Source organism: Ipomoea nil, unplaced genomic scaffold (assembly GCF_001879475.1).
Source record: "Ipomoea nil cultivar Tokyo-kokei standard unplaced genomic scaffold, Asagao_1.1 scaffold0688, whole genome shotgun sequence".
Taxonomy (NCBI): domain Eukaryota; kingdom Viridiplantae; phylum Streptophyta; class Magnoliopsida; order Solanales; family Convolvulaceae; genus Ipomoea; species Ipomoea nil.
This window is the reverse complement of record NW_017617116.1, coordinates 7,557,439-7,580,497: the sequence shown is the minus strand read 5'-3', so window position 1 is coordinate 7,580,497 and position 23,059 is coordinate 7,557,439. Positions and strand designations below refer to the sequence as shown.

The 23,059-nt window shown below is 36.7% G+C and overlaps 4 protein-coding genes across 6 annotated transcripts; 1 reads left to right on the top strand and 3 right to left on the bottom strand.

Moving 5' to 3' along the window:
- Positions 1 to 5,204: 5,204 nt before the first annotated feature.
- Positions 5,205 to 7,847, bottom strand: LOC109175475 (alpha-1,4-glucan-protein synthase [UDP-forming] 2-like). Its single transcript, XM_019324734.1, has 4 exons — positions 7,533 to 7,847; positions 6,603 to 6,853; positions 5,980 to 6,148; positions 5,205 to 5,567 (listed from the first exon to the last, which is right to left on the bottom strand). The coding sequence occupies exons 1-4, from the start codon at positions 7,845 to 7,847 to the stop codon at positions 5,205 to 5,207; spliced, it is 1,098 nt and encodes a 365-aa protein (XP_019180279.1).
- A 680-nt stretch (positions 7,848 to 8,527) lies between these two features.
- Positions 8,528 to 10,797, bottom strand: LOC109175260 (folate synthesis bifunctional protein, mitochondrial). Of its 2 annotated transcripts, XM_019324498.1 has the most exons (3): positions 10,719 to 10,797; positions 10,390 to 10,519; positions 8,528 to 10,145 (listed from the first exon to the last, which is right to left on the bottom strand). In XM_019324498.1, exons 2-3 carry the CDS (start codon positions 10,454 to 10,456, stop codon positions 8,689 to 8,691), a joined length of 1,524 nt encoding a protein of 507 aa, XP_019180043.1. In that variant the 5' UTR covers positions 10,457 to 10,519; positions 10,719 to 10,797; the 3' UTR covers positions 8,528 to 8,688. The 2 variants fall into 2 exon arrangements, with proteins under 2 accessions (XP_019180043.1, XP_019180042.1); XM_019324497.1 differs by lacking the exon at positions 10,719 to 10,797 and having other exon boundaries at positions 10,390 to 10,663.
- A 139-nt stretch (positions 10,798 to 10,936) lies between these two features.
- Positions 10,937 to 13,753, top strand: LOC109175903 (fructokinase-like 2, chloroplastic). The gene is made up of 5 exons (XM_019325278.1): positions 10,937 to 11,183; positions 11,453 to 11,919; positions 12,034 to 12,674; positions 12,754 to 13,225; positions 13,325 to 13,753. Exons 1-5 carry the CDS (start codon positions 11,143 to 11,145, stop codon positions 13,549 to 13,551), a joined length of 1,848 nt encoding a protein of 615 aa, XP_019180823.1. The 5' UTR covers positions 10,937 to 11,142; the 3' UTR covers positions 13,552 to 13,753.
- A 36-nt stretch (positions 13,754 to 13,789) lies between these two features.
- Positions 13,790 to 22,538, bottom strand: LOC109175901 (serine/threonine-protein kinase 4-like). Of its 2 annotated transcripts, none has more exons than XM_019325276.1 (19): positions 21,704 to 22,538; positions 21,130 to 21,218; positions 20,934 to 21,041; positions 20,662 to 20,769; positions 20,033 to 20,123; positions 19,764 to 19,816; positions 19,437 to 19,499; positions 19,281 to 19,325; positions 19,019 to 19,054; positions 18,170 to 18,225; positions 16,810 to 16,891; positions 16,370 to 16,495; positions 16,082 to 16,214; positions 15,581 to 15,728; positions 15,212 to 15,383; positions 14,864 to 15,043; positions 14,697 to 14,782; positions 14,277 to 14,385; positions 13,790 to 14,076 (listed from the first exon to the last, which is right to left on the bottom strand). In XM_019325276.1, the coding sequence occupies exons 1-18, from the start codon at positions 22,422 to 22,424 to the stop codon at positions 14,286 to 14,288; spliced, it is 2,397 nt and encodes a 798-aa protein (XP_019180821.1). In that variant the 5' UTR covers positions 22,425 to 22,538; the 3' UTR covers positions 13,790 to 14,076; positions 14,277 to 14,285. The 2 variants fall into 2 exon arrangements, with proteins under 2 accessions (XP_019180821.1, XP_019180822.1); XM_019325277.1 differs by having other exon boundaries at positions 14,286 to 14,385.
- Positions 22,539 to 23,059: the final 521 nt, after the last annotated feature.

The following is a 23,059-nucleotide window of genomic DNA, read 5'->3' as shown; positions in this document are numbered from 1 at the left end:
TTGCACCAAATACAAATCAAATAACTTTTGCAATTGTACCAAGTATTATAGGTACATTTATCTCTATAATATTCAATATAATCATCCATGCATTTTTTTTTGTTGCACTTAATTCAAGAAATATTGATACTGATTAACACCATAAACTTTACCTGAAACATATATAGTAACATGAAAAAAGTCTTATGCACCTCTAACTTTTGGTGATAGACAACTGATATTAACATACTTTTAACTCTCTCTCTCTCTTTTTTTTTTTTTTTTTTTTTTTTTTTTTTTTGTGTGTGTGATTTTATTTCATTATAATTTCAAGAATGACTCCTTTGACTATATATTGACATTTACTGATTTTTATCATCGACTTTCAATTGGACCACAAATGGTCACTTGACTATGACCATTACTAATTTTTATCTTCAACTTTTAATTTAACCACAAATGATTCATTGACTATTGATTTTGTCTCAAATTTGATGCTCCACCTAAATATTCATTTAGTAAATATTAAATAAAAGGTAATAATGCAAAATTTTGATTCTTCACATTCCCACGGATGATGAACCCAATTTACCCATCTTAATAATAAGCCAATTTTTACATTATTACCCTTAAATTTAATGTTTACTAAATTGATATTTAACTTAAGCACCAAATTTAATTTGAAACAAAATCAATAGTCAAAGAAATATTTATAGTCAAATTGAAAATCAATACAATGATAAAAATTGATAAACGTCAATAGTCAATGGGCTATTTATGATCCAATTAAAATTTGATGATAAAAATTACTCCATAATAAATATCAAAAATCAATAGATCATTTATAGAATTAACTCCTTCATTATATATATTTTGTTATGATTTTTTCATTGGCACTTTCGTCTGTCTTTTGATTGATGGGACTATTCCTAGTTTGCTAAACATGGAAACTACCTATCCCTGCACTTGATCTCTACATACATTCTGTGTTCGTATAAAAGACTTTCTCCTCAAGCCACTTCAGCTTTTATCTTCATGGCCACGAGATTCTCTATCCCAAAATTTAAAAAAAAAAAAAAAAAAAATCCTCGAACAGAAAACCCTAGCTAACTTTTTATTTTATTGAGTTGGGCATTGGGGGTTGATTATATATGGATTTGGACATAATCATTTGATCTACGAACACCCTCTTTGGTTTCTATTCTGGGAGGCTTTGATTGGACATGTCTTTTTTGGGGTTTCATATATGTCTGTTCCTTGACTTTCAATGTCGTCCTCCGTGTCCAAGACTATACTTCAACATTATTAATATCCTAACATAGCTTTATCTAATTAATTCATAATGGCGTCAGTCAATTTATAACTAATAAATATAAAGTAATATAGTTATATAGTGTGGCGTACTTGACAAAATTTTGGTTCAAATGACACTTTTCTAGTTTTGTTATGAAGGATTTTGTCAACTCATAAGGTACTAGATTAATTAATATTTGTAATATAAGTGGTACGAATTGAAGTATGTTAATATTTATGAGAGGGGAAGGACAATAAATTGATGTGCAATAACTTGTAAATATTATTATTTATCTCCTCAACTAGTCAAACTATGAGTCATTGCCATTCACGTGTCACAAGTAGAGTACCTTTTGTCGTCCGGGGTCTGAATCCCTACCGACTTTTTTCTCTTGTTAAGAAAAAGCCAGCTTAATCCAAATATCTATACTATTATTATTACAAGTTACAAAGAGTTACTTTAGATACTTATCATTTAAAATGTAATTACCGACTACAAACTTTTCAATTCTCATACCAGTTTGAAGTATATAGTCAGAGGATGGGGGTAATCCTTGTTGGACATGCACGCACCAATCGTTATACACGTATGGGGATAGAATGTTATCTCAAGGAGTGGACTGGAAATGGGTTGAATAGTAAGCGGTTAAGCATAAGAGTGTAGAGTATTTGGAAGTTAGCTCAAGAGTGAGTTGAGAGATATATGTCAAGAAACAACTAAGTGTAAAGTATAATGATTAACTAAGACAATTAACAAGCAATAGTACGTAAAACTAAGGGATTGGACAAGGGAATTGAACTAAAGAGACGCTACTAAATGCCAATACCACTCTTGTGGACATTGAACTCTCAATTGGAATTCAACCCCGCTCTCGTGGTGACTTAAGCTCCAATTTAAGCAATTCATCAAACCCAGGGTGTTCATGTCTCCTTTCAACTCCTTCTTTCTCAAATCAAAGTTGGACTAGTGAGAGGTGTGGCTATGTTGTCGCTCTTTTCTCATAGTGACAACACCTTATCCATGTACCTCTTGCACAATTGTGGCCACTACCATACATGAACTAACAATATCATCTGTGGTTTCACCAAAAAATGATATTGAGTGTTGCTATAGTGTACTGTAGTGAACACATTGTCATACATTGAATGTATATTATCAAATGAAATTATTGTTGAATTAAAATTATACTTTATTGTTGTTATTAATGAAACTGAATAGGATAGGAGGACTCATACATTAGTATACATTGTCAAATGAAAATATATTTGAATTAAAATAATATTTTAGTGTTGTTACGTTGTAATGAAACTATGGTGTGTATAAAATGAAACTGAATGATGAGAGATGTTGCTACATGAACCATAACAAAATTTATAATCTATCATTGTTAACAGAAAAAAACTACAAACAACATCGTTTTTCTACATGGTCCATCCTGTTACATGGACCATGGTCCACAGTAAAATTTGCTGACATGCACACTGTTGACTGATGCTTGGGCAAATTATGTCGTGCAACCGTGTGCACCATGCATGGTGCACAGGGTTGCAAAAACGGCGTCGTTTTTACGTCCGACTTTTTTTAAAAAAAAATTATTTTCAATTGCCGTTAACGGCGTTATGCTGTGCATAATTTGAACTATATATCCAGAATTAATGAACTATATATCCAGAATTAGTGAACTATATATCCAGAATTAGTGAACTATATATCCACACCGGTTACTAGTACTCTGTTTTGGCTTATGGCAGTTTTCTGCGTCTGTGTATTCAGAATTAATGAACTATATATTCAGAATTAATGAACTATAAATTCAAAATTAGTGAACTATATATTCAGAATTAATGAACTATAAATTCAAAATTAGTGAACTATATATCTAGAATTAATGAACTATATATCTAGAATTAGTGAACTATGTATCCAGAATTAGTGAACTATATATCCACACCGAAAATGATGAAAACCCCGTCGATTGAAACGGTATCGTTCGCAATCGTGTACGCCATGCATGGTGCACACAGTTGCACAGCATAACGAGATGCTTGGGTGTTGGCCGCTTCCTCAGCTCTTTAGTAGTGGGTTGGGCCTAACTAGGCCAACCATGCAGAGTATATTCCATCACTTTATATCTATTGGTTGTATGCAATCGTTATGCCTTGGACCCGTGTCCAGCATGCTTGCTGGACACGGGTAACAGTGCCGTTAGGCACTGTTATCTCCTTTTTTTTTTTTTTTTTTTTTTTTTTTTTTTAAATTTCAGATCACTTTGTTATAGAAGTATATGTTCATAATTTTATTACTATATGTTAATAACTATACATTCATAACTCCATAATTGTACGTTCATAACTCTATAACTGTACATTCATAACTCTATAACTGTACATTCATAACGTCATAACTGTACATTCATAACTCCATAATTGTACATTCATAATTTTCGAAGCTCTATGTTCACAATTTTAGAGCTCTATGTTCATAATTTTATCACTATATGTTCATAATTGTAAGTTCATAATGTTAGAGCTCTTTGTTCATAATTCGATCAATAACTGTACATTCATAATTCCATAACTGTAGATTCATAATCTCATAACTGTAGATTCATAACTCCATAACTGTAGATTCATAACTCTATAACTGTACATTCATAATCTTCGAAGCTCTATATTCACAATTTTAAAGCTCCATGGTCATAATTTTATCACTATATATGTTCATAATTGTAAGTTCATAATGTTAGAGCTCTGTGTTCATACATTCATAACGGCATAACTGTACATTCATAACGGCATAACTGTACATTCATAATCAAAAAAAAAAAATAACACCGTTAACGGCAAAACGCGCGCAATTTTTTTTTTAACTAAATGACGCGTTTTTTTTTTTTAAAACGATGTCGTTTTGGGCCCGTGTCCACAATTCATTGTGGACATGGGTCCAGGGCATAATTTGCCGGTTGCATGTACTAGGGTAACTAGGCTTTTGAGTTTTGGAATAGAATTCAATCTGGCCCATAAGGAAAGGTATGTCTTTTTATTTTTTTTAAAAAAAGTCAAATAAATAGTGATATTAATGTGACATTTTATTTTGTTTGAACTAAAAAAGAAGACAACAAGCCCAGCTTCACGGGTTATTCCTTTCGGGAAAATAGAAACAACAAAATTTTATTGAGATTTGTTGTAGATATGGAAGAGATTGTATTCATAATAAATCTTATTCTTACGTAATAGTACGTAAATGACATATAAAAAATATATATATACTAAACAAACTTTATGTAACGAATTCAATCAAAAAAATATAAATAAAAATTGAACTCATAATTTTTTAATAGGAGAATCCTCTTAATATATATACATACAATTTTATTGAGATTTCGTATTGTGGTCAAGAATACTTTGACGGCAATTATGAAAACCGTACTTGACTGTTGTCTTCATGAATCAGACAAATGTAGTTGGTACAATGTTGTCGGTGCAAAATTACTTTAAAAAGTACCTTAAATAGATTCCACTTTTTAAATAGATTCCATTCAATATTATTTATCTATTAAACAATTTGGGTAGTTAAATTTACTTGAATCTGGCGTTTGTGTTGATCCAAAATAATTAACAAGAAAAAACAATCAAAGTATCAACTATAAACGGTATTAGATTCTACATTTTTGCTTACTTGAAAGTCAACTGAAGTGGGTAGATGTTAGGCAAATAAGAGTTTTGTTTATGGGTAGAATAGCACTTTCATTCATTAATTCATTAAAAATATTGATAATTAATATATAATATGACGACGTAACGATTTTTATGAAAAAGAACTCAAAACCCAACAATTAACTTAAACAAATTAAAGTAACCATCCTTCCATGGCTAACTAAACCTATTAAGCCATGAGAAAAACATAACTATAAGCTTATTATTTAAGGAATCTATTTCCCAGCAGCCTTGGCAATGGATAGCTTAGCAAAGTCAACATCTTCCTCCCCAGCAGGTGCAGGGTTGAACTCCTCCCAAGCTTCAATCCAGGTAACCATGGCGTCGGCCAGCTTGGAGAAGTAGGGATCAATCTTGGAAAGCTTATCCTTTACTTGTTTGGCGAGCTCGAGATAGCAAAGCTGGGCAGTGGTGCAGTCCTTAGGAAGGATAACAGATTGGAAGAATGGGATGGCCTCTTCTTGCCAGAAGATACCATTGTACTCCTTTTTGAGGTTGATGAAAGGGTTGCTGGCTTTGCTGTGCCATAGGTATGGCAGACCAGTCTTCACACCAAATCCCAAGTGGTCACATATAACCTGCAAGTTTTCCAAAAGGGATTATTTACAAATGGATGTTAGTTGTTAGCTGATTGTGTTAATTAGAGTATAAAAATAGTTGATAACATTGGCTGATTGTAGAAAAGTGTTTGGTAAAATTAGCAGTTAGCTGATAGTTGTTTGGTATAATTTCTTTTCTCAAAAAAGCTAATTGAAAAAGTTGCTTGGAGTAGCTTTTTGAATTTCAGCCTTTTAGAGTTGCAAAAAGGTAATTAACCAAACATTTATATTGATATTTTAACTAAATCAAACAATTAATAGTGGTCAAATAAGCTAAAATTGACCTATAGACTAATTTTTTACCAAACAGGGTCAAAGTCTGTCGTAACATGTAACAAAGAATTGAATAGCCTTAAGTGGCTCGGGAGATGTGTAGTGTAGTGTGGTGTACCTTGGAACACCAGCCAGCGAACATATCGTCATAGCGTCCAATTGGCTGGCCATGGCCAAAGATCCCGAAGTACATTGCAGGTCCAATGAGCTCCCTGTCAAAAGCCAAATTCATGGAACACATAGGGTACAATGCCTTCTTCGGAATTGTTACAACTGCATCTACATATCTGAAACCATATAGTACTCATTGTTAATTTCACACAGTATAACGCGATTTACTTAGTGCACACCATCTGATAATACTTTCAAAACAAGTCAAGAGATTTTACTGGCCAGCCCACAGGCTAGGGTTTAAGAAACCTTAACCCACCCCACTGCAAGCGAATGTGGGCTTACCTCGAGTTTCGACCTACTTTGACACCCCTATTTTCATATAACAAATGCGGGTTTCCCTAATCACTCAAAAAAGGAAAAAAAAAGAAAAAAGAAATAAGGGTCAAATAGACCATCAAACTACACACAAAAATGCAATTAGACTATTGAACTCAATTACACGGGTTTCCCCCATGTACTCCTTGTTAATTTTGTTGAGCATATAACCATTAATGTGCAATCCAACTTTCAGATGCTTTAATTTGGTATTAGAGTCATGCCAGAGGTCATGGGTTCGAATCCTACTACCTGGTGTTTCTCTCGCGAGGCTTGACAAGCTGGGTTGGGGCATCATAGTCAGGGATGTTGAGCCAGAGGCCATGAGAAACAGCAGTAGGAGATCCCTCACGAAGGCTGAAAGGATAGCCACGGACAAAGTCCGCACCTTCTCTGTATGGATCATACAGAGTATTGAAGAAATGTGGGGTGGAAGGGGTCAACAGGTTCTTCAGGTGCTGCTCAATAACATTGATTTCTTTGCCAGACGGATCTTTGGCAACCTGCAAAAATTAAATTAGATATTTGAACTTTTAAAAGTTGCAATTCCCATACCATTGGAAATTATTGAATTTCCGACCACCTGAAAATGATCTTAAATCAAGTCGAAAGCAAAAAATGGTCGGAAATAGCAATAAGGGTTTTTCCGGATACTAAAAATGGTCGGAACATGACTTTCGACTTGATTTAAAATAACTTTCAAGTGGTCGGAAATTTCAGAATTTCCAATAGGGCAAGTTCCGACAAACGATCCTAGGTAGCCTTTGATAAAGACAACAACCAGCTGGCCGGTCAGCTTTTCCACTGGAAAAGGCAAGTAACTGGTCACATTTAAGAGCATTATCAAAGTCTCGTCGAAACCCTAGTCATACTATTACAAATCAATGATAAGTTCTTTGGGTCCCAATGCACGAAAATAACATGTTGTCAATGAGCTTAATGTAACACGAATAAGGTGACTAATTGATCGCCTTTTTCACTGGAGAAGGCGATCGGCGACCATTCGTTAGTCGCCGAAGTCTCGTCGAAACGCTACTGACCTTATGTTAACAGTCAAAAATTAATTCGATCTTGGACTTTGATGCACGAAAATAATATATTATATTACCAAAGTTTAGATATACTAACCATAAAAACTTAATTGACACTTTTCCAAAAAAATATTGGAATTAGAAAACATACAAAGCAGTCATCATCAATGGTGAAGATGTACTTCTTCTTGGAGATCAAGAAGGCAAAGCACCTACAAGCAGCCTCCAAGAATGAGATGCAAGAGGCCTTGGGACCAAGAATCCTGTCGATATCATTCCGGTTGTAGAATTCATAGTCAAAACCTTCCGGCACCTTGATGATCTTGGAAGGGTCACCATCTTGGATGATGATAAGATGATAGGGCTGAAAGAATGGCCTCCACATCTCCAAGAAATCAAGACTCCTGATTGTGGGTATCACTATATCTACCTCATCTTTCAACAGTGCACCTGATCCTCCGGCCATGGCAGCTCCGGCCAATCTCCGACCAATCTCCGACGCCAAATGACAACGTCGGAATTGGTACTAGGAACTTAGGAAACCAGTTTGAGCACAAGTGCGGAAACTCAGGTGTCTGGTTCATGCATTTATACAAACAGAATGTAAGGAGTAATAAATGCTCTGTGATTCTCCACTTAGTAATAGTGGTGGAAAAGGTAAGTAAATCGCCATGCAAAAAAATGTAATAATTTTATAATATCCTAATTTGGAAAACAAAAATTGTAATAATACTAGTTAGTAAGTTTATTGTGATTATTAATTAGTAAAATAATACTATATGTGATTTTGTATTTTACAATATAATTTTGGAAAAAAATGTAATGATTTTATAATATCCTGATTCAGTGATTTGAAAAAAAAAAAATGTAATGATTTTATATTTTTATAATATCCTAATTTGGAAAAAATTGTAATGATTTTGTATTTGGACAATCATGACGAGCTTCAAATAAAATTAGAAGAATTCTAAAATATAGAAAATACAAGGTAGCCATCTAAAAGTATTAAAAAACAAAAACATTATAAAAAATTTCCCAAATGCCATTTTACAAGAAATTTTGTATACATCACTTATGAATGAATGCAAATGAACCACAAGATCCTCAACTATTGTACTGAAGAAGTTTTTTTTTTTTTTTTTCCGAGTGACAAGGGAAACCCGCAGTTACTATCCAGGCTGCTCATAGCGTAAACCCCCGGGCCCGCCTTGTGACGACCCTAAACTAACAAAGGGCCACGAGAAAATAAACCGGCCTAGGTTCTCGTTTTTTACTCGGGATATCGATCTGTTAAACAATGTTAGCTATCACCTTCTGCCCAGCATTGCATCACAGAGCCTCACTGCATCTGCATTGTCTCTAACATTATGCACTCTTACGATATTGGCGCCATTCAGAACTGCGGCGGTGACTGAAGCGACGGTTGCGGGATCACGCTCAGCTGCAGCGGCATGATCACAAACTTCGCCTAAGAATCTCTTTCGGGAAGGTCCGGCCAGTAGGGGAGCGTGGGAGACAGCTAAGCTTTTCTTGGCAATCTCGGTGTGAATAGTTTGGATGCCCATGAGAATATCGAGGTTTTGTTTAGTGTTCTTTGAGAATCCGATTCCCGGGTCTATGATGACCCTCCAAGCCGGGATACCCGCTAACTCGGCATCCCGAACGCGTGCATACACCTCGGACGCAACTTCTTTGCAGACATCGTCGTATATTAGATTTTCGCGGTTTTGCATTGTGGAAGGATCGCCTCTCATGTGCATAGCGATATAGGGAACTTTAAGGGCTGCAACGACGGTGTGCATGTTGGAATCGAGGCGTCCACTCGAGACATCGTTCACGATGTGAACCCCCTTACTGATGGCTTCGGAAGCGACTTGTGAGTAGAAAGTGTCGACCGATAAGAGCTTCCCCTCGGCCTCGGGCATCTTGGTAACAGCCTCCACGACGGGAATCAGTCTGCCTAGTTCTTCTTCGGCCGAAATTTTCGAAGCCATTGGGCGGGTCGACTGTGCACCGAAGTCGATTATATCCGCTCCCTCCGTGAGCATGGAACGAACTTGTGTAACGGCAGCCTCCACCGAGAGATACTTCCCGCCATCGCTAAAACTATCGGGGGTCAAATTAAGGATACCCATAACAGACGTTTTCGATGACCAATCCCATAGACGATTCCCAACCGGCAAAACCCTTCTCATACCGTCTTTTCCAACAAGCGAATCGCCACCTAGTTTATCCCACACGCCAAAGAGTCCACCAGAATGCCTCGAGAACGAATGCCAGCACGCCACTGTATCGCTGTCTATATCTGACCCGAGTAGATCAATCAACGGTCCAACCACAAAGGGTCTCTCCCAAATTCTCTCGTGTGGAACAATAAGACTCTCGGAATTAATCTTGAACTTCCCATAGAACAAGATATCCAAGTCAATCGGTCTCGGACCGTACCTAATCCCGTCACTACGTCCCATGTCCCTCTCAATCTTCTTGAGCACCCGTAACAACTCGAAAGGTCCAAGCTTTGTAACGCCTCTCACAGCAGAATTTAGAAACCGAGGCTGATCAGTAACATACGCAGGGGCAGTCTCGTACAAGCAACCATGCCTAGTAATTTTAATCCCCGAATTTCGCATTTGCTCCAAGGCTTCATCGAAATTATGAAGCCTATCTCCCACATTACTTCCCAAAGCAATAACTACTTCTTGCTCTTGAGAGTGAACTTCCACCACGCCATTAGAAGACGAATGGAAAAGAAAACAACCCAGCACTGCAAACAAGATGAATACTAGTAATAAGAAAAGCAATCAAACCTTCCTCCTCTTTCTATTCTTTTCCATTTTCTTTCTTGTTTAGAATTTTTATTTCATTCATAAGTTTATTTAAACATTGCAGTAATACCTTACAAATTTGATCATTTAGGCCAGGATTAATATACAGTTAGTCTGCCAAATATAAACATGCATATTGCATTGAGCCTAGTAAACAGCTAAAACAGAGAGAAATGGAATTACCATTAGAAGGCTTCTTAACACATCTCCAAGAAAACTTGGTGGGCACCAACTGTTTGAAAATATTCATACTTCAAGAATGGCCCAACAGGTGCTCAAAATAGATTTCTGAAACCCATCAATTGCCTAAGAACTGTGCAAAATTTGAAGCCGGTGGATTTATCAGTGAAATTCATCTGGAGTTCTAGATGAAGAAGAAAATCAGAAACAATGAATACAGAGCCAATAAAGCTACGGATATATTACCTTCACTTCAGTGTAAGAGACTGAGAGAGAGAGAAGACGAGAGAGAGCGAGAAGACGAGAGAGAGAGAGAGAGAGAGAATACTAACCGTTGGCTGATTCCTGATTAGCTCCATGGAAAAAAATCAAATCTTTTACTGATAACGGAGAAGCAGATGAAAAATAAAACCTAGTGGCAATTTGTTAAATTCACTTAGGGGCAGGGTCATTTCAGTCATATAAGATTGTTATCCTACGGAACAGGATAATATTATGAAAAATTAATGTTTTTATAAATAAAATATTAAAAACCCCAGAATGCCAAACCCCTTCTCATCTGGTTCTTTTCTTTGCTCATTCTCAGTGCCAAGGCCTTAAACCCTCCAAAGTCCCATTGTGCGGTTTCATGGTTTGAAAAGATTGAAACTTTGAAGCTCTCTCAGTGTGAAAGGCCTTAAACCCTCCAAAATTCCCACTGTGCGATTTCATGGTTTGAAAAGATTGAAACTTTGAAGCTCTCTCTCTCAAAAAAAAATGGCTTCTCTTTCTATTAACCTGTTTCCTTCACTTCCCAGGTTCTCTTCTCTTCACTCTTTTTGTTCTTATGTTTCATTCAATTATGTGTTTCTGTCATTTTCAACTGTATAAGAACATGAATTGAGCTAATCCCACAATTGGAATCTGTAATTGTCATTCCTATAATGCATGCCTTTTCTATTTTGCAGCTTCTTAAATGATTTTGGTATCTTCTTAGAATCATAGTTTGCATTAGTCATTGTTTTGTGATAGGAACTGAACTGAAAGTGTAGAAAGTGATTGTAACAATTTTCTCTTAAAAATGCAGGCAGCATATAAATAGGAGCTTTTACCCATATATGAACACAGTGCAGCTTCATAATCTTGGATCTAAGATAAAATGGGTTGTCACTGCAGTATCTGATGAAAGAGTTACAGAGGCAATAGTTAAGGGGGCGGGCGATGAAGAGGTGGATACAGGGAAAAGGGTTCGTCGAACATCAAAGCGAACTTCTTCTAGGACTAGGAAAAAGTCAGTAGTATGGACTTCAGATGATGAATCTTTACCTGCTGAGAATGGAAATGATACAGATAAAGAAAGGAGAATAGCTTCAGGGCCAACTGAAGATTCCAAGAAAACCCGGAAGCAAACTCGAAAGAAAGTGGGAGTATCGGATGTTTCGGATGATGATTCTTTGTCTGCTGAAAATGGAAATGTTGAGGATGAGGGGATTATAGCGATTTCAGGGCCGAGTGATGATTCCAAGAAGTCGAGGAGATCTACTCAAAAGAAAGGTGTGATCTTTAGAAACTAAAACTATCATTATTCTGTTACAATTTGCACTTTGCACATTGCAGCGCCATTTTAGCACGTTTAAATTGACACTTGACAAATTGATGGCCTTGCAGCTACTGCTTCTAGTAGCTCGGAGAACGTTTCAACCAAGAAGAAGGTAACAAAGCGGAGGGGAAGTAAGAAGGTGCTTGATGATTTGGAAGATCAGGATAGCCGGTTAGAATCTAGTTCTCGTGAAGGGGACATGCTTATTGTGAAAATGGACGATAACAATGAAGATGAACTAGAGTTGGATAAAGACGGAGGGGAGGATATTAGTTTCACCTACGGGTGGCCACCCCTCGTTTGTTGCTTCGGTGCAGCACAACACGCTTTTGTGCCTTCAGCGAGGCGAGCCAACAGACTAGTGGACCATGAAGCACATGAAAGGACGAAGGATGCGATTTGGGCTCCTGAAAAATTCATGAGAGCTCCTGGGGGAAGTTCAAGTAACGTTGCTATTGCTCTTGCACGCATAGGTGGTAAAGTTGCCTTCATGGGGAAACTCGGAGATGATGATTTTGGCCAATCATTGTTATATTATTTGAATATCAACGAGGTCCAAACCCGATCAGTATGTATTGATAATAAAAAACCAACAGCTATATCGAAAATGAAAATGAGTAAAAGGGGCGCCTTGAAGATGACCAGTCTCAAACCATGTGCAGAGGATTCCTTATCGAAGTCTGAGATCAATATTGATGTGCTGAAAGAGGTAAGCGAGACCATATTGTTTGTGTATTAACTAATAATGTTTTGTAGATATTTTATGATCATGTAATCTGTCAATACAGGCAAAACTGTTTTACTTCAACACATTATCCCTGCTTGACCCAAATATGAGATCAACTACATTCAGGGCCATCGAGATCTCAAAGAAACTCGGAGGGGTTATTTTTTATGATCTCAATCTTCCGTTGCCACTGTGGCAATCTGGGGATGAAGCCAAGGCTTTTGTACAGCAAGCATGGGATCTTGCAGATATCATTGAAGTTACAAAGCAAGAACTTGAATTTCTATGTGGAATCAATCCTGTTGAAAGGTTTGACACGAGAGACAATGACAGAGATAAGTTCACTCATTACACGCCTGAAGTTATTGCTCCACTTTGGCATGAAAATTTAAAGGTTTTGTTCGTAACTAATGGCACTTCAAAGATACATTACTATACAAAGGAGCATAATGGTGCTGTTCTTGGAATGGAGGACACACCTCTCACCCCTTACACTTCTGATATGTCTGCAACGGGAGATGGCATTATTGCAGGTAAACTAATGCAGATTTCTATTTCTTGTCAGGCCTTCATTTGTTTCCTTCGGAAGTTTGGCCATAAGGGTTAATATTTGCATCCCGGTCACAATTCAGGTATCCTGCGAATGCTGACAGTCCAGCCTCACCTTGTCACTGACAAAGGGTACTTGGAACAAACCATCAAGTATGCCATTAGCTGTGGGGTAGTTGATCAATGGCTGCTGGCGCGGAGATATGGCTACCCTCCAAAAGAAGGCATGGAAGACGATGTGGTCCCCGACCCCCATGGCATAAGGTCAGTAACAGAAAAGGAGTACAGAACAGTTGTGCCTGTAAGTTGATTACGTTTCTTCTTTAGATGTCTGTCTGTTCTTCCACCCACAGAGGCCTTGATTCCTCTTCTTAGAAACAGTTCCTTCGATGTAGAATCTGTACAACAATTTTTGAAATACACAGAGATCTATGAAATGCTGTAATATCCTGTAAACATTTCCTGCTGTACAAACATCAGAAGGGATCAATTCTACTTTCTTCTCTTTAAAAGCACCTTAGGCCTTGGCAAATGACTCAAACAGTGTGTGGTTACAACCACTGCAAATTTTTATCAGTATATGATTGTTCAATGATACTATTAATATCTTAACCTAAAGTCATAGATGAATGTCAGAGTGATGCATATGTATAGAGAACATAATAGAACAGCTGATTTCCTATCGAATGTCTCCCTCGAAAGTGCCCGGAGTTTGTGGGTTATCGAACCGCATTCCCTCTTTGTAACTTGTAAGACTTTGAATGATGATAAGATAAGTGTCTCTTGACAGCATTGCATTCCAGACAGGGATGACTAGTTAGTTTCTTGTGGGGACCTTTCAAATACAAAAAAAAATATAAAAACAAAACAAAAAACAAAAACAAAAGTCATAGATGGGTATCATTATGCAACTAATTATATGTGTATTGGTTAATCAGTAAGTCATAGATTGATTGTTTTGGAAATTAAAACTAGAGGGGATGAATTTAGTCTAGAAAAATAAATAAAGATAAATTTTCGAATATGCAATTTACAATCTTCAACCTATAATCGCAAGATAGTCTTTAGTGTATCGCAAAGGCCTTGGACAGTCTGATGTTCTTGTGTAGCTTGCATTTCCTGTAGAGGCATCTCTTCGAAGGCCCTGGAATCATGGATTCAAATGGTCAGGTCAGTTAACAACAAAAACAATTTCAAATTAGCATCAGAAACAACACTTGACTTAATCACACAGGAAAAAGAACATAAGAAATGATAATTGTCCAAACTTTAGCTTAAGTCTTGATGCTGATAAATACAAGTTTTAAGAAGATGAGTACATAATGATTAACAGATGGATTTGATCTGAAAATGTTGACAAAATATGATAAAGATGGGATAGAACTCAGAACTTAGTCAGTTAGTTTATCAATAACAATGGGAAAAGAAAATATAAGTTGAAATGGTCTTACTTACATCCTGTGATAAGCCAATGCTTGGGTTAGATTCATCAGAGTAGGACTAGAAGATAGTCGCTGATGTATGCTTAGAGGAAGGGGGACCTGTAGCCCATTAATTAGCAACCAAGCAGGGAAAATTGCAAGGAAGGAGTGGGGACAGGGGAGGGATAGATGGAAAAGGACCTCGGTTTGTCTGCCTCGACCCTTTTTTGATGGAGTGTCGCGAGTGAAAAGTTCATGCAGCGTATCATCTTGTTGCCAGGCCCCAAGCACGTCTCTAGACAGAAGTGCAATTGGTGATACGTCGCTTGCTCTCAGTAAGGGGATTGGTACTGTGTTACCAGCTGAGTATATTGAGCGAAGCTAGAAGCATAGATGGAGAAAACCATTATCAGAGTTGCATATTCAAGCAACCAAGAAATCAAATGAAGGAACGCTGTGGAATTGCAAATGCACACACAAAATAGGAATGAAGACGAGAATCAAGAAAGAGAGTGCAAGTGGCCTATTGTATAACAGGTCAAAAAGTACCTTGTCGAAAGCTCTTCGACTGGCAGTTTCACTCTTCCAGGAACCTTGGGTTTGGAAGATGTTACCCTTCTCGTCTAGAACAGGAGAAGCAATCATTGCAGGAGTAGAGGCTGGCACTTGTCCGGGTTGGGATTCCCCAGTTGAGGAACTTACGCCCGTCTCATTGTGCAACCTGATGAGAAATATGCATTCTCAGCCGCATCAGACAGAGCTTTCCTTTGTTTTGAGACTTATTCAAGTTTTAAGAAAAGGAAATTTCCCTCCAGAAACTCATAATCAGCAGTTGATAGGTTAGCATATCGATTTTGGGTAATTAGATTCTTCTTTCTCTTACTGAAGTGCATAGCATTGAAGTACGAGATAAATTACCAAGGCTCAATTGGTTTTTCACCAAGATCAAGCATACGGGCGCTTCCAATACGCTCAAGAGGAGATGGTTCTGCATTTCTGACTGCAATTTTAGTAGCTGTTTTATCTATGTTACCTCCATCTCGAACTATCAGAGTCCCAAAGTCATCTGTTTATATAGAGCCACAAATGCCAAATCCACACTGATCAACCTCCTTTGTTTAGAACAGTTAGCATAATTTTTAAAGTTATGCAGAAGTAGAAAGGGCTTCTTGAACTGAGTCAGTTGGAAGATTAAAGGATAGATTGAAAGATGAAACCAATACATTCAAGGCTCGTAAGTTTAAGAATGTCAAATAAAATCATGATATTCAGTGTTCACTGTGGTGATCCATTCACAATGTTTAACTAAGTTAACCACATTCAGGAGTTCAGTCAAAACTCAAGAGTGAAAGGCAAAGCTCTAGAGGGAGATGTTCAGATTTATGTGAAATGTGATGGAAATCTAATAGGGTGGGTTACCTTCTTCAGCAGATTCCATATATTCTGAATTATGCTTATCCACAACACTTGTGGATGACACTATATCGGCAACTTTAAGACCAGCAGGAACTGTATCTCCAAATGTCTCATTTACTTTGGGACCGCCTCCTAACTGCATTTGCACAAAGATGATTTCAATTTCTTAGGGAGTCTCCTTTATACCAAAAAAAAAAAAAAAAAAAAAAAAAAAAAAAAAAAAAACAGGTGAGTCGGGGTGGGGGGAAGTAACAATCAAAGCTTATCATGGAAGGAAATTTAAAGCCATACATCTTGTTGAGTGGTCACTGAAGCAATTTTCTGTGCTTCCGCCATTGATGACCTAATTTGTTTTGCCTTCTGAATCCTGGGTAGCATCGCACAAGCTCCACCTTTACACTTCTCAATGAATTTGTGCTTCAAAAGAAACAGCAGGAATAAGAAAGGATTCATAGCATAAAAATCAACTAACATTCAACTGTTTTTGCCCTATATTCAATTATTTCTAGGCTTCTAGCCATATGAGAAGTCAACATAGATGTCCTTCAATGTATGGTTCACATTTCACATGTAGCTTCCAAACTTCTTAGAAAGATCCACTACTTTCAGACCCAAAAACTAAAAGTATATATGGGCATACTTAGAAAGATCCACTACTGTAGATATCACATAGGGATGGACAGAAACACAACATTAACATATATAAATGTAAAACATAAACAGCAGAGTACCTTAAGCAACTCTGCTGCAGTTGGGCGAAGACGGGGATCCTTTGTAAGGCACATTGCAACAAAGTCATGGAACAAAAGAGACCTAAAATAATATATGGTTCCACTTCAATTTTTATTAAGGGCTATACATGAGTTTACATTCAATTTTGAAAGGCCACTACCTGGCAATTGAATCCTATGCATATTCCTTCCATACTGAAGGGGAAGCATTCTAGAAAACTTCAATTGTAAGAAGTCATACAAGGACAATTTCTATGCACTAATAGGATCCAGTAATAAGTAATAACTAAGAAATAAATACAAGTAAATGACAGAAAACCTACCATGTTTGGAAGTCATAGAACTTATGCAGTCAAGGTCAGACTCCTTGACATACCAACTTCTACTGTTCTTTCCCTTACAAAGATGAATTACATACCAGAAATTGAATCTCAGTTTCATATTTGTCTTTGGAAATTTGGAAATCAATAATGTGCAGAACATGTCCATTCATATTCTTCAGCAGCATACTAAGATTAGCCTTTAAAAACATGCATTATTGACTATATAATTATTTGGGCAGGAGTCTCAAATGAATGATCTTATCCAGATGTCAAATGTTAGTAGTACAAGAGATCATTTAACCTCAAAAGAACTCATGAATGTTTCAAGTATCATTAGAAATTCAGCAGGCTCAGCCATAAGTTATAAGTGGATGGAAAATGTGAGTCGACTTCATGAATGTCAAAGTGGCATACTATCTATCTTCATATAGTATCTCATAGCAACATATATGATACTTCAAGTTTTAGAAGCAATAATATACTGCATTCCAAAAAGTTGCAAACATGTGAAACATTCCAAGAATCAATTTGGTTTGCCACTTCAGTTTTGTAAGCACATTTCTATGTACTTAGACTGCACCCCTTGGTGTTTTCAATTAAAAAAAGATCACTTCACTTTGAAAAAGTGCACTGTGATAATTGTGAGACAACAACAAAACAAATGCTATCTATGGGGGTGTTAAAGAAAGTACACAAAACAAAAAGAAGAGAAGCACAAAGAGGACTAAAACATCCTAACTCTCTTACACGCATATTAAATCATCCTAGTTGCAAATTGCAAAAATAGGCCGTTTTGAAACAAAGCTGAAGTAGGCTAGAATTAATAAAACATTAGGGACGGGGATGAGTAGTTCCCTGATTACTATCACTGTCCAGTATATAATATGTTAAGTTTCTCTTGGTTACGTGCAAATTGTTAAATAAAGAAAAAGTGTCTAGCCATCAAAGAAATAATAGGAAATATAAATACGTTAACAACTAGGAAAAGAAATTTTCAAAAAGTGTATGTGCAATGAATCAAGAATAAAAAAACAAACCATTTCTCTTTGTCCTCAAGCATTGGAGCTGGTTCTATTGATATCATAAAGAGTACCTATCCAAAATTACAAACATATTAAGTCTCTGAAAGGAGTGAAAGGTATATTTAGAAAGAGATTATACTGAAATGTCATTAAGAAACCCTGAAGTGCAAAATCATGCTTCAATACAGGATGGAGTAATTGATTAGTCCTATGAACTGGAAACTCAGTATTTGACCATCCATCAGCTTTTAAGCATTGTAGAAAACTTTGAATTACATAGAAATGTGTAAGCATACAATAATAACAATAGACACTTCCCTATTTTGTACTTCAATCTCCATCTTTATTGTCCTCTTCTCCACTCTTCTTTCCCAGTCCTCTGAGTCCAAATTGCTCGACACATTGAGGGAATCATAAAATGAAACTAAAGGGAGGTGAAGTGTGCTGGCATGAGAAACTATAATGTGCAGATTACACTATAATATGTCAAATTGACAACTATTTTCTTTAATACTTTTATGTCATAATATGTCAACAATAGACAGCTTCCTAAATTGAGATTAGGAAGGTTGCCTAAACTAAAGTTAGGAATCTTAGAAGTATTAGGACTTCATTACTTTCCTAGGAGTTCAGGAATTCTAAAGATGGAAGGACCCATAGAGTTAATGCATTCAATTATATTGGAATACACATAATGTTAATCACTTATGCTTGGTTGTTCACTCAGATTGCTTCTACCTCTCTTTGCCACCCACAAAAACACCATCTCACAATTTCTAACAGACAGCATAATGCTTACAGTTCATATGCAGAATAGCAATAATTGTGACATATTCTGTTGAAGCTTCAAATTCACAGACTAACCCTCATGGGATGCACTGTTGCTCTTGGAGGAAGCCCCTGAAAAGAGGGGGAGGGGTGGGTGTATTGGTCAGCATCAATGTTAGAATTCATCTAACATTTCATGATCTTAAACACAGTACAATTTAATAGCAAGCTATCCATTGCAAATGAAGCTCCAAATAGGGGAAATATTTTTTACCCAAAAAAAAAAACCTGCTTTAACTTTTCACGTAAGCAACAGTTAATCCAAAAACAAATAAAAGGAACTTGGAAATTAATGTACCTCTGCCATTTCAATTGCGGATACTCCAAGCGCCCATACATCTACCTGGGAAAGATTGGGAGATAAGTGTAGGGAAAACAAGTATAGTACAATAAAAATAGTATGCAGACAAAATTCAAGAGCCACAGGGAGATCACATTACAATGTCAATAATACCTTTCCATCATACCGACTTTCTTGAATAACTTCTGGAGCCATCCAATGAGGAGTGCCAATAAACTGAAAATTAATGGGCCAATATAAGAATTTTACAGAGCAACAAATTTGGGTGTTATTATTATTACTCAAAATTTAAAGAACAAATAAAAAACCAAAAAAAAAAATGAAAGTCAAAGAAACCACCATGAGAAAGAAAATGAAAAGAATTGAACACATAATTTTAATGCTATGAGATGGAGAGCTGAGAAAACAATATAATGTCAAAGTATAGATAATTTTTTCTGCTAAGGAAGTTTTAGAACTATAAGTAACTCATAGACATACTGTGTTACGTTTGGACATTGTTCTAGTCAGCTGCGCAGCAACACCAAAATCACCTGCTCATACTGATAAATAAGTACAAATTTGGGACTCAATAAGAAATCACAATAACTATTTTGATGAACAATTTTTGGGAAGAGAAATTAATGAGATATCAAACTGACATAGTAATGAAATTAAGGAATGATATATAAGTTCTGGAAAATAATAGAACAGAAATGCAGTTTCAGAAAAGTCAGAATTTACATGGTACTGTAGGTGAAGGCACTAACCTAACTTAACCTCTCCTTGAGAGGTCAACAAAATATTGCCACCTTTAATATCTCTATGAACCTTAAATATGGAGTGCAAATAAGAGAGACCCTGCATCAAAGAATGATAGTTCAGATATAATAAAGAGGCAGAAAACTGTTATAAGAAAGAGGGCAATGTTTTGTATCACAAATAAATAAATAAATCAGCCAATCAAATGACTTAGACAAACAAGTTTATAGGAATCTTAAAATAAAAACTAGCAATTTTGGAATAACAGTGAACTGCTTTCAACGTGTTATTCACTTATCTTCCAATACTAGATGTGGTTCTTGTATGGGGGGTCAGAAAAGAGAAAGGCCAAGAACTCCATTTGCTAGCTTTCATGCTTGTGGTTGGAGATGAAAGCAAGAATTAAGTGGGGTTCAGATGGAGTCACATAGTTCAAGACGTAGAGAGACAATCTATTGTAATATATTATTATTAATACAATCACATTATTAATACAATCACATATTCTCTCTTTCTTTGGTTTCTCACATATTTTGCTTCTGTCTTACTAGCAGGAGATGGCTATTTGTCACCTGTCAAGCCTTTCAATCCCTCAATTTCAACAGAAACATTGATTTAATGTTCAAGCCAAGATTACCTTCAACGCTTCTTTGCAAATATATGCTATTTGATGCTCCTCAAGTGGTTCCTCAGTTATATTCATTAAACCAGCAACACTTCCACATCCACAATACTCCATTACAATCTGTGAAAACATACAATTTTGTCATAAATTTTAAGTCAAACAAAATTTCATTATTTGGATTTTGCTCACTATATACGTAACTAAGATTTTTTTTTGAATGAAATGAGTTGAAGCCTTAATTCATTTATGAGTTAAGTCATGCAGATCAATCCAGTTGGCCATACCCAAAGGTATTCATCTCCTTGGTAGCTCTCAAAGTAGCGAATAACATTTGGATGATTGCATTGCTGCAACATCTCAATTTCAACACGTATATCTTCATAGCCTTCCTCCTGAATGCATCTCAAATTTCAAAGAATATTATTCTTAGGCACACTGACACAATATGAAAAGAAATAATGGGGCACAAAGAAATCATACCCCTTCAGACAATGATATGACTTTGATGGCAACCATTTCTGAAGTCTTCAGATCTCGAGCTTTGTAAACAGCCCCATATGAACCCTTCCCTGCCATGGTCAATGCCTCCCCCTTTCAATCACTTAATATTTCAATAAATTTAAACAACGCTCCAACCATATTTTGAAAATATGTCAACCACATAATAAAAGAAGGAAAAATCAAGGCACCATTACAAACTACATAGATTCTAATTCATCTGATAAGCATCTATGGATCTCAAGCCACCCTAACTCGGCCTCAATGCATTCAAATTTGCTCTATGCAACAAAATCCTTTTCAGATATGATGATCAGCTACAGTAGGTCTATTAGGAATCAACTTGATCAGTAACCTAAACAGTTTAATAATATCTATTAAGGCAATGGAATACTGCTCTCTCAGCTACACAGTGAGCCAAATTCTGAAAGCAGAAACTCATATCTCAATCTATGAAGGTATTTACAACTTACAAGCAATGGCATAATTCGACTTCCCACAAGACTTTAAACTAAATAAATAATACGGAAAACAAAAGGCGAGAAACAAATTTTACCGAGTTCATTGAAAATTTCGTACTTGGTAGTAGGGTCTTCCCTAATCACGCCCTCCGGAAAGGAGCTCGAAGAGATCTTACCCGCCTGCGACCTCATCTCCTCCTCCGACGCCGCACCGCTCCCGGTTTTCCTCTGCCTCCCGATCCCACCCTCCCCGACGGCCTGCATACTCGCCACGGCTCTGCTCATCGTCGATAATCCACCGTTTTCACCACTCGCATTTCTGCTCGTCCTCCTCACCATTGTCCCTGACACACTCTCACTCTCTCTCCTCACAAACGTAGAGAAGTTCCCTTCCTCTCTCCTAACAAACGTAGAGAAATCCCCTTCCTCATCATCACCATCATCATCATCCTCAACCCTACTCTTCCGCATCCTCTCAACCCGATCGAAACTCGACATTGCCGCGGAATAAGGTCTTCGGCGACTACTCTTCACTATCATTGTCCCGGAAACAGAGTCGTCCTCATCCTCGTCTTCGGTATCAACCGGACCGCCGCCGCAGACGTCCTTGGAGTAGCGTTTGAGTATCGGAGGAAGCGAAACATCGTCCATCGAACCACCAACGAAGTCGTCTTTGCAGACAACTGTGGAGTACAGGTCGTCGCTCCTCTGATCATTCTCTTTGTCGCTGCCGTGGATAACGAAGGTGGAATAGAGGTCCGGATGCTTCGGCGTCGGCGGTTTCCGACCTTGCCTAAACGTTGAAGAAGGATCCATCGTCGAATTTGTTGATCTTCCCCGTGCCGGACGACCTGAGCTGAAGAAGCTATACCGTTATCAGTAGTTTTCGGTGCATAGTTGGCGCGCCTTGAATCTTTGCACGTCAGTTGTTTGACCAACCGAAAATCAAAACTTCTGAAAATAAATTACACACAAAAAAAAAAAAAATTATATTTTTTCTATTTATTACGTCTATAACCGCTAATATATTTTTAAACAAAACACAAAATGTAGTTTATAAAGAAATCTTTAATAATTTGTAATTGTTTTCTTTATGAAATCCCAATAAATTATATTCTGTCTATTTATTAGGTCTATAACCTTATTGCTAATATATCTTCAATAAAACAATTTTTTATATATTTCATCATAATTACATGGGCGTGCAACGTACGTGTGCAACTACTAGTAGTTATTAATAGAGGGATTAATTTTTACAAGGGTGTCTAAAATAACAATTTAAAAAAAAAAAATCCAAAAATATTTGAACATCTGATCTGAGTATACAAAATTAAACATTTTCTATTTTGGAAAAATACAAAATCTTGAAGGGACCACATAGGAAAATTCCCTCCAATGCAAAGCACACTCATCAAGTAGGAAACTAGATCCCACATTTATTTTGTGACAAG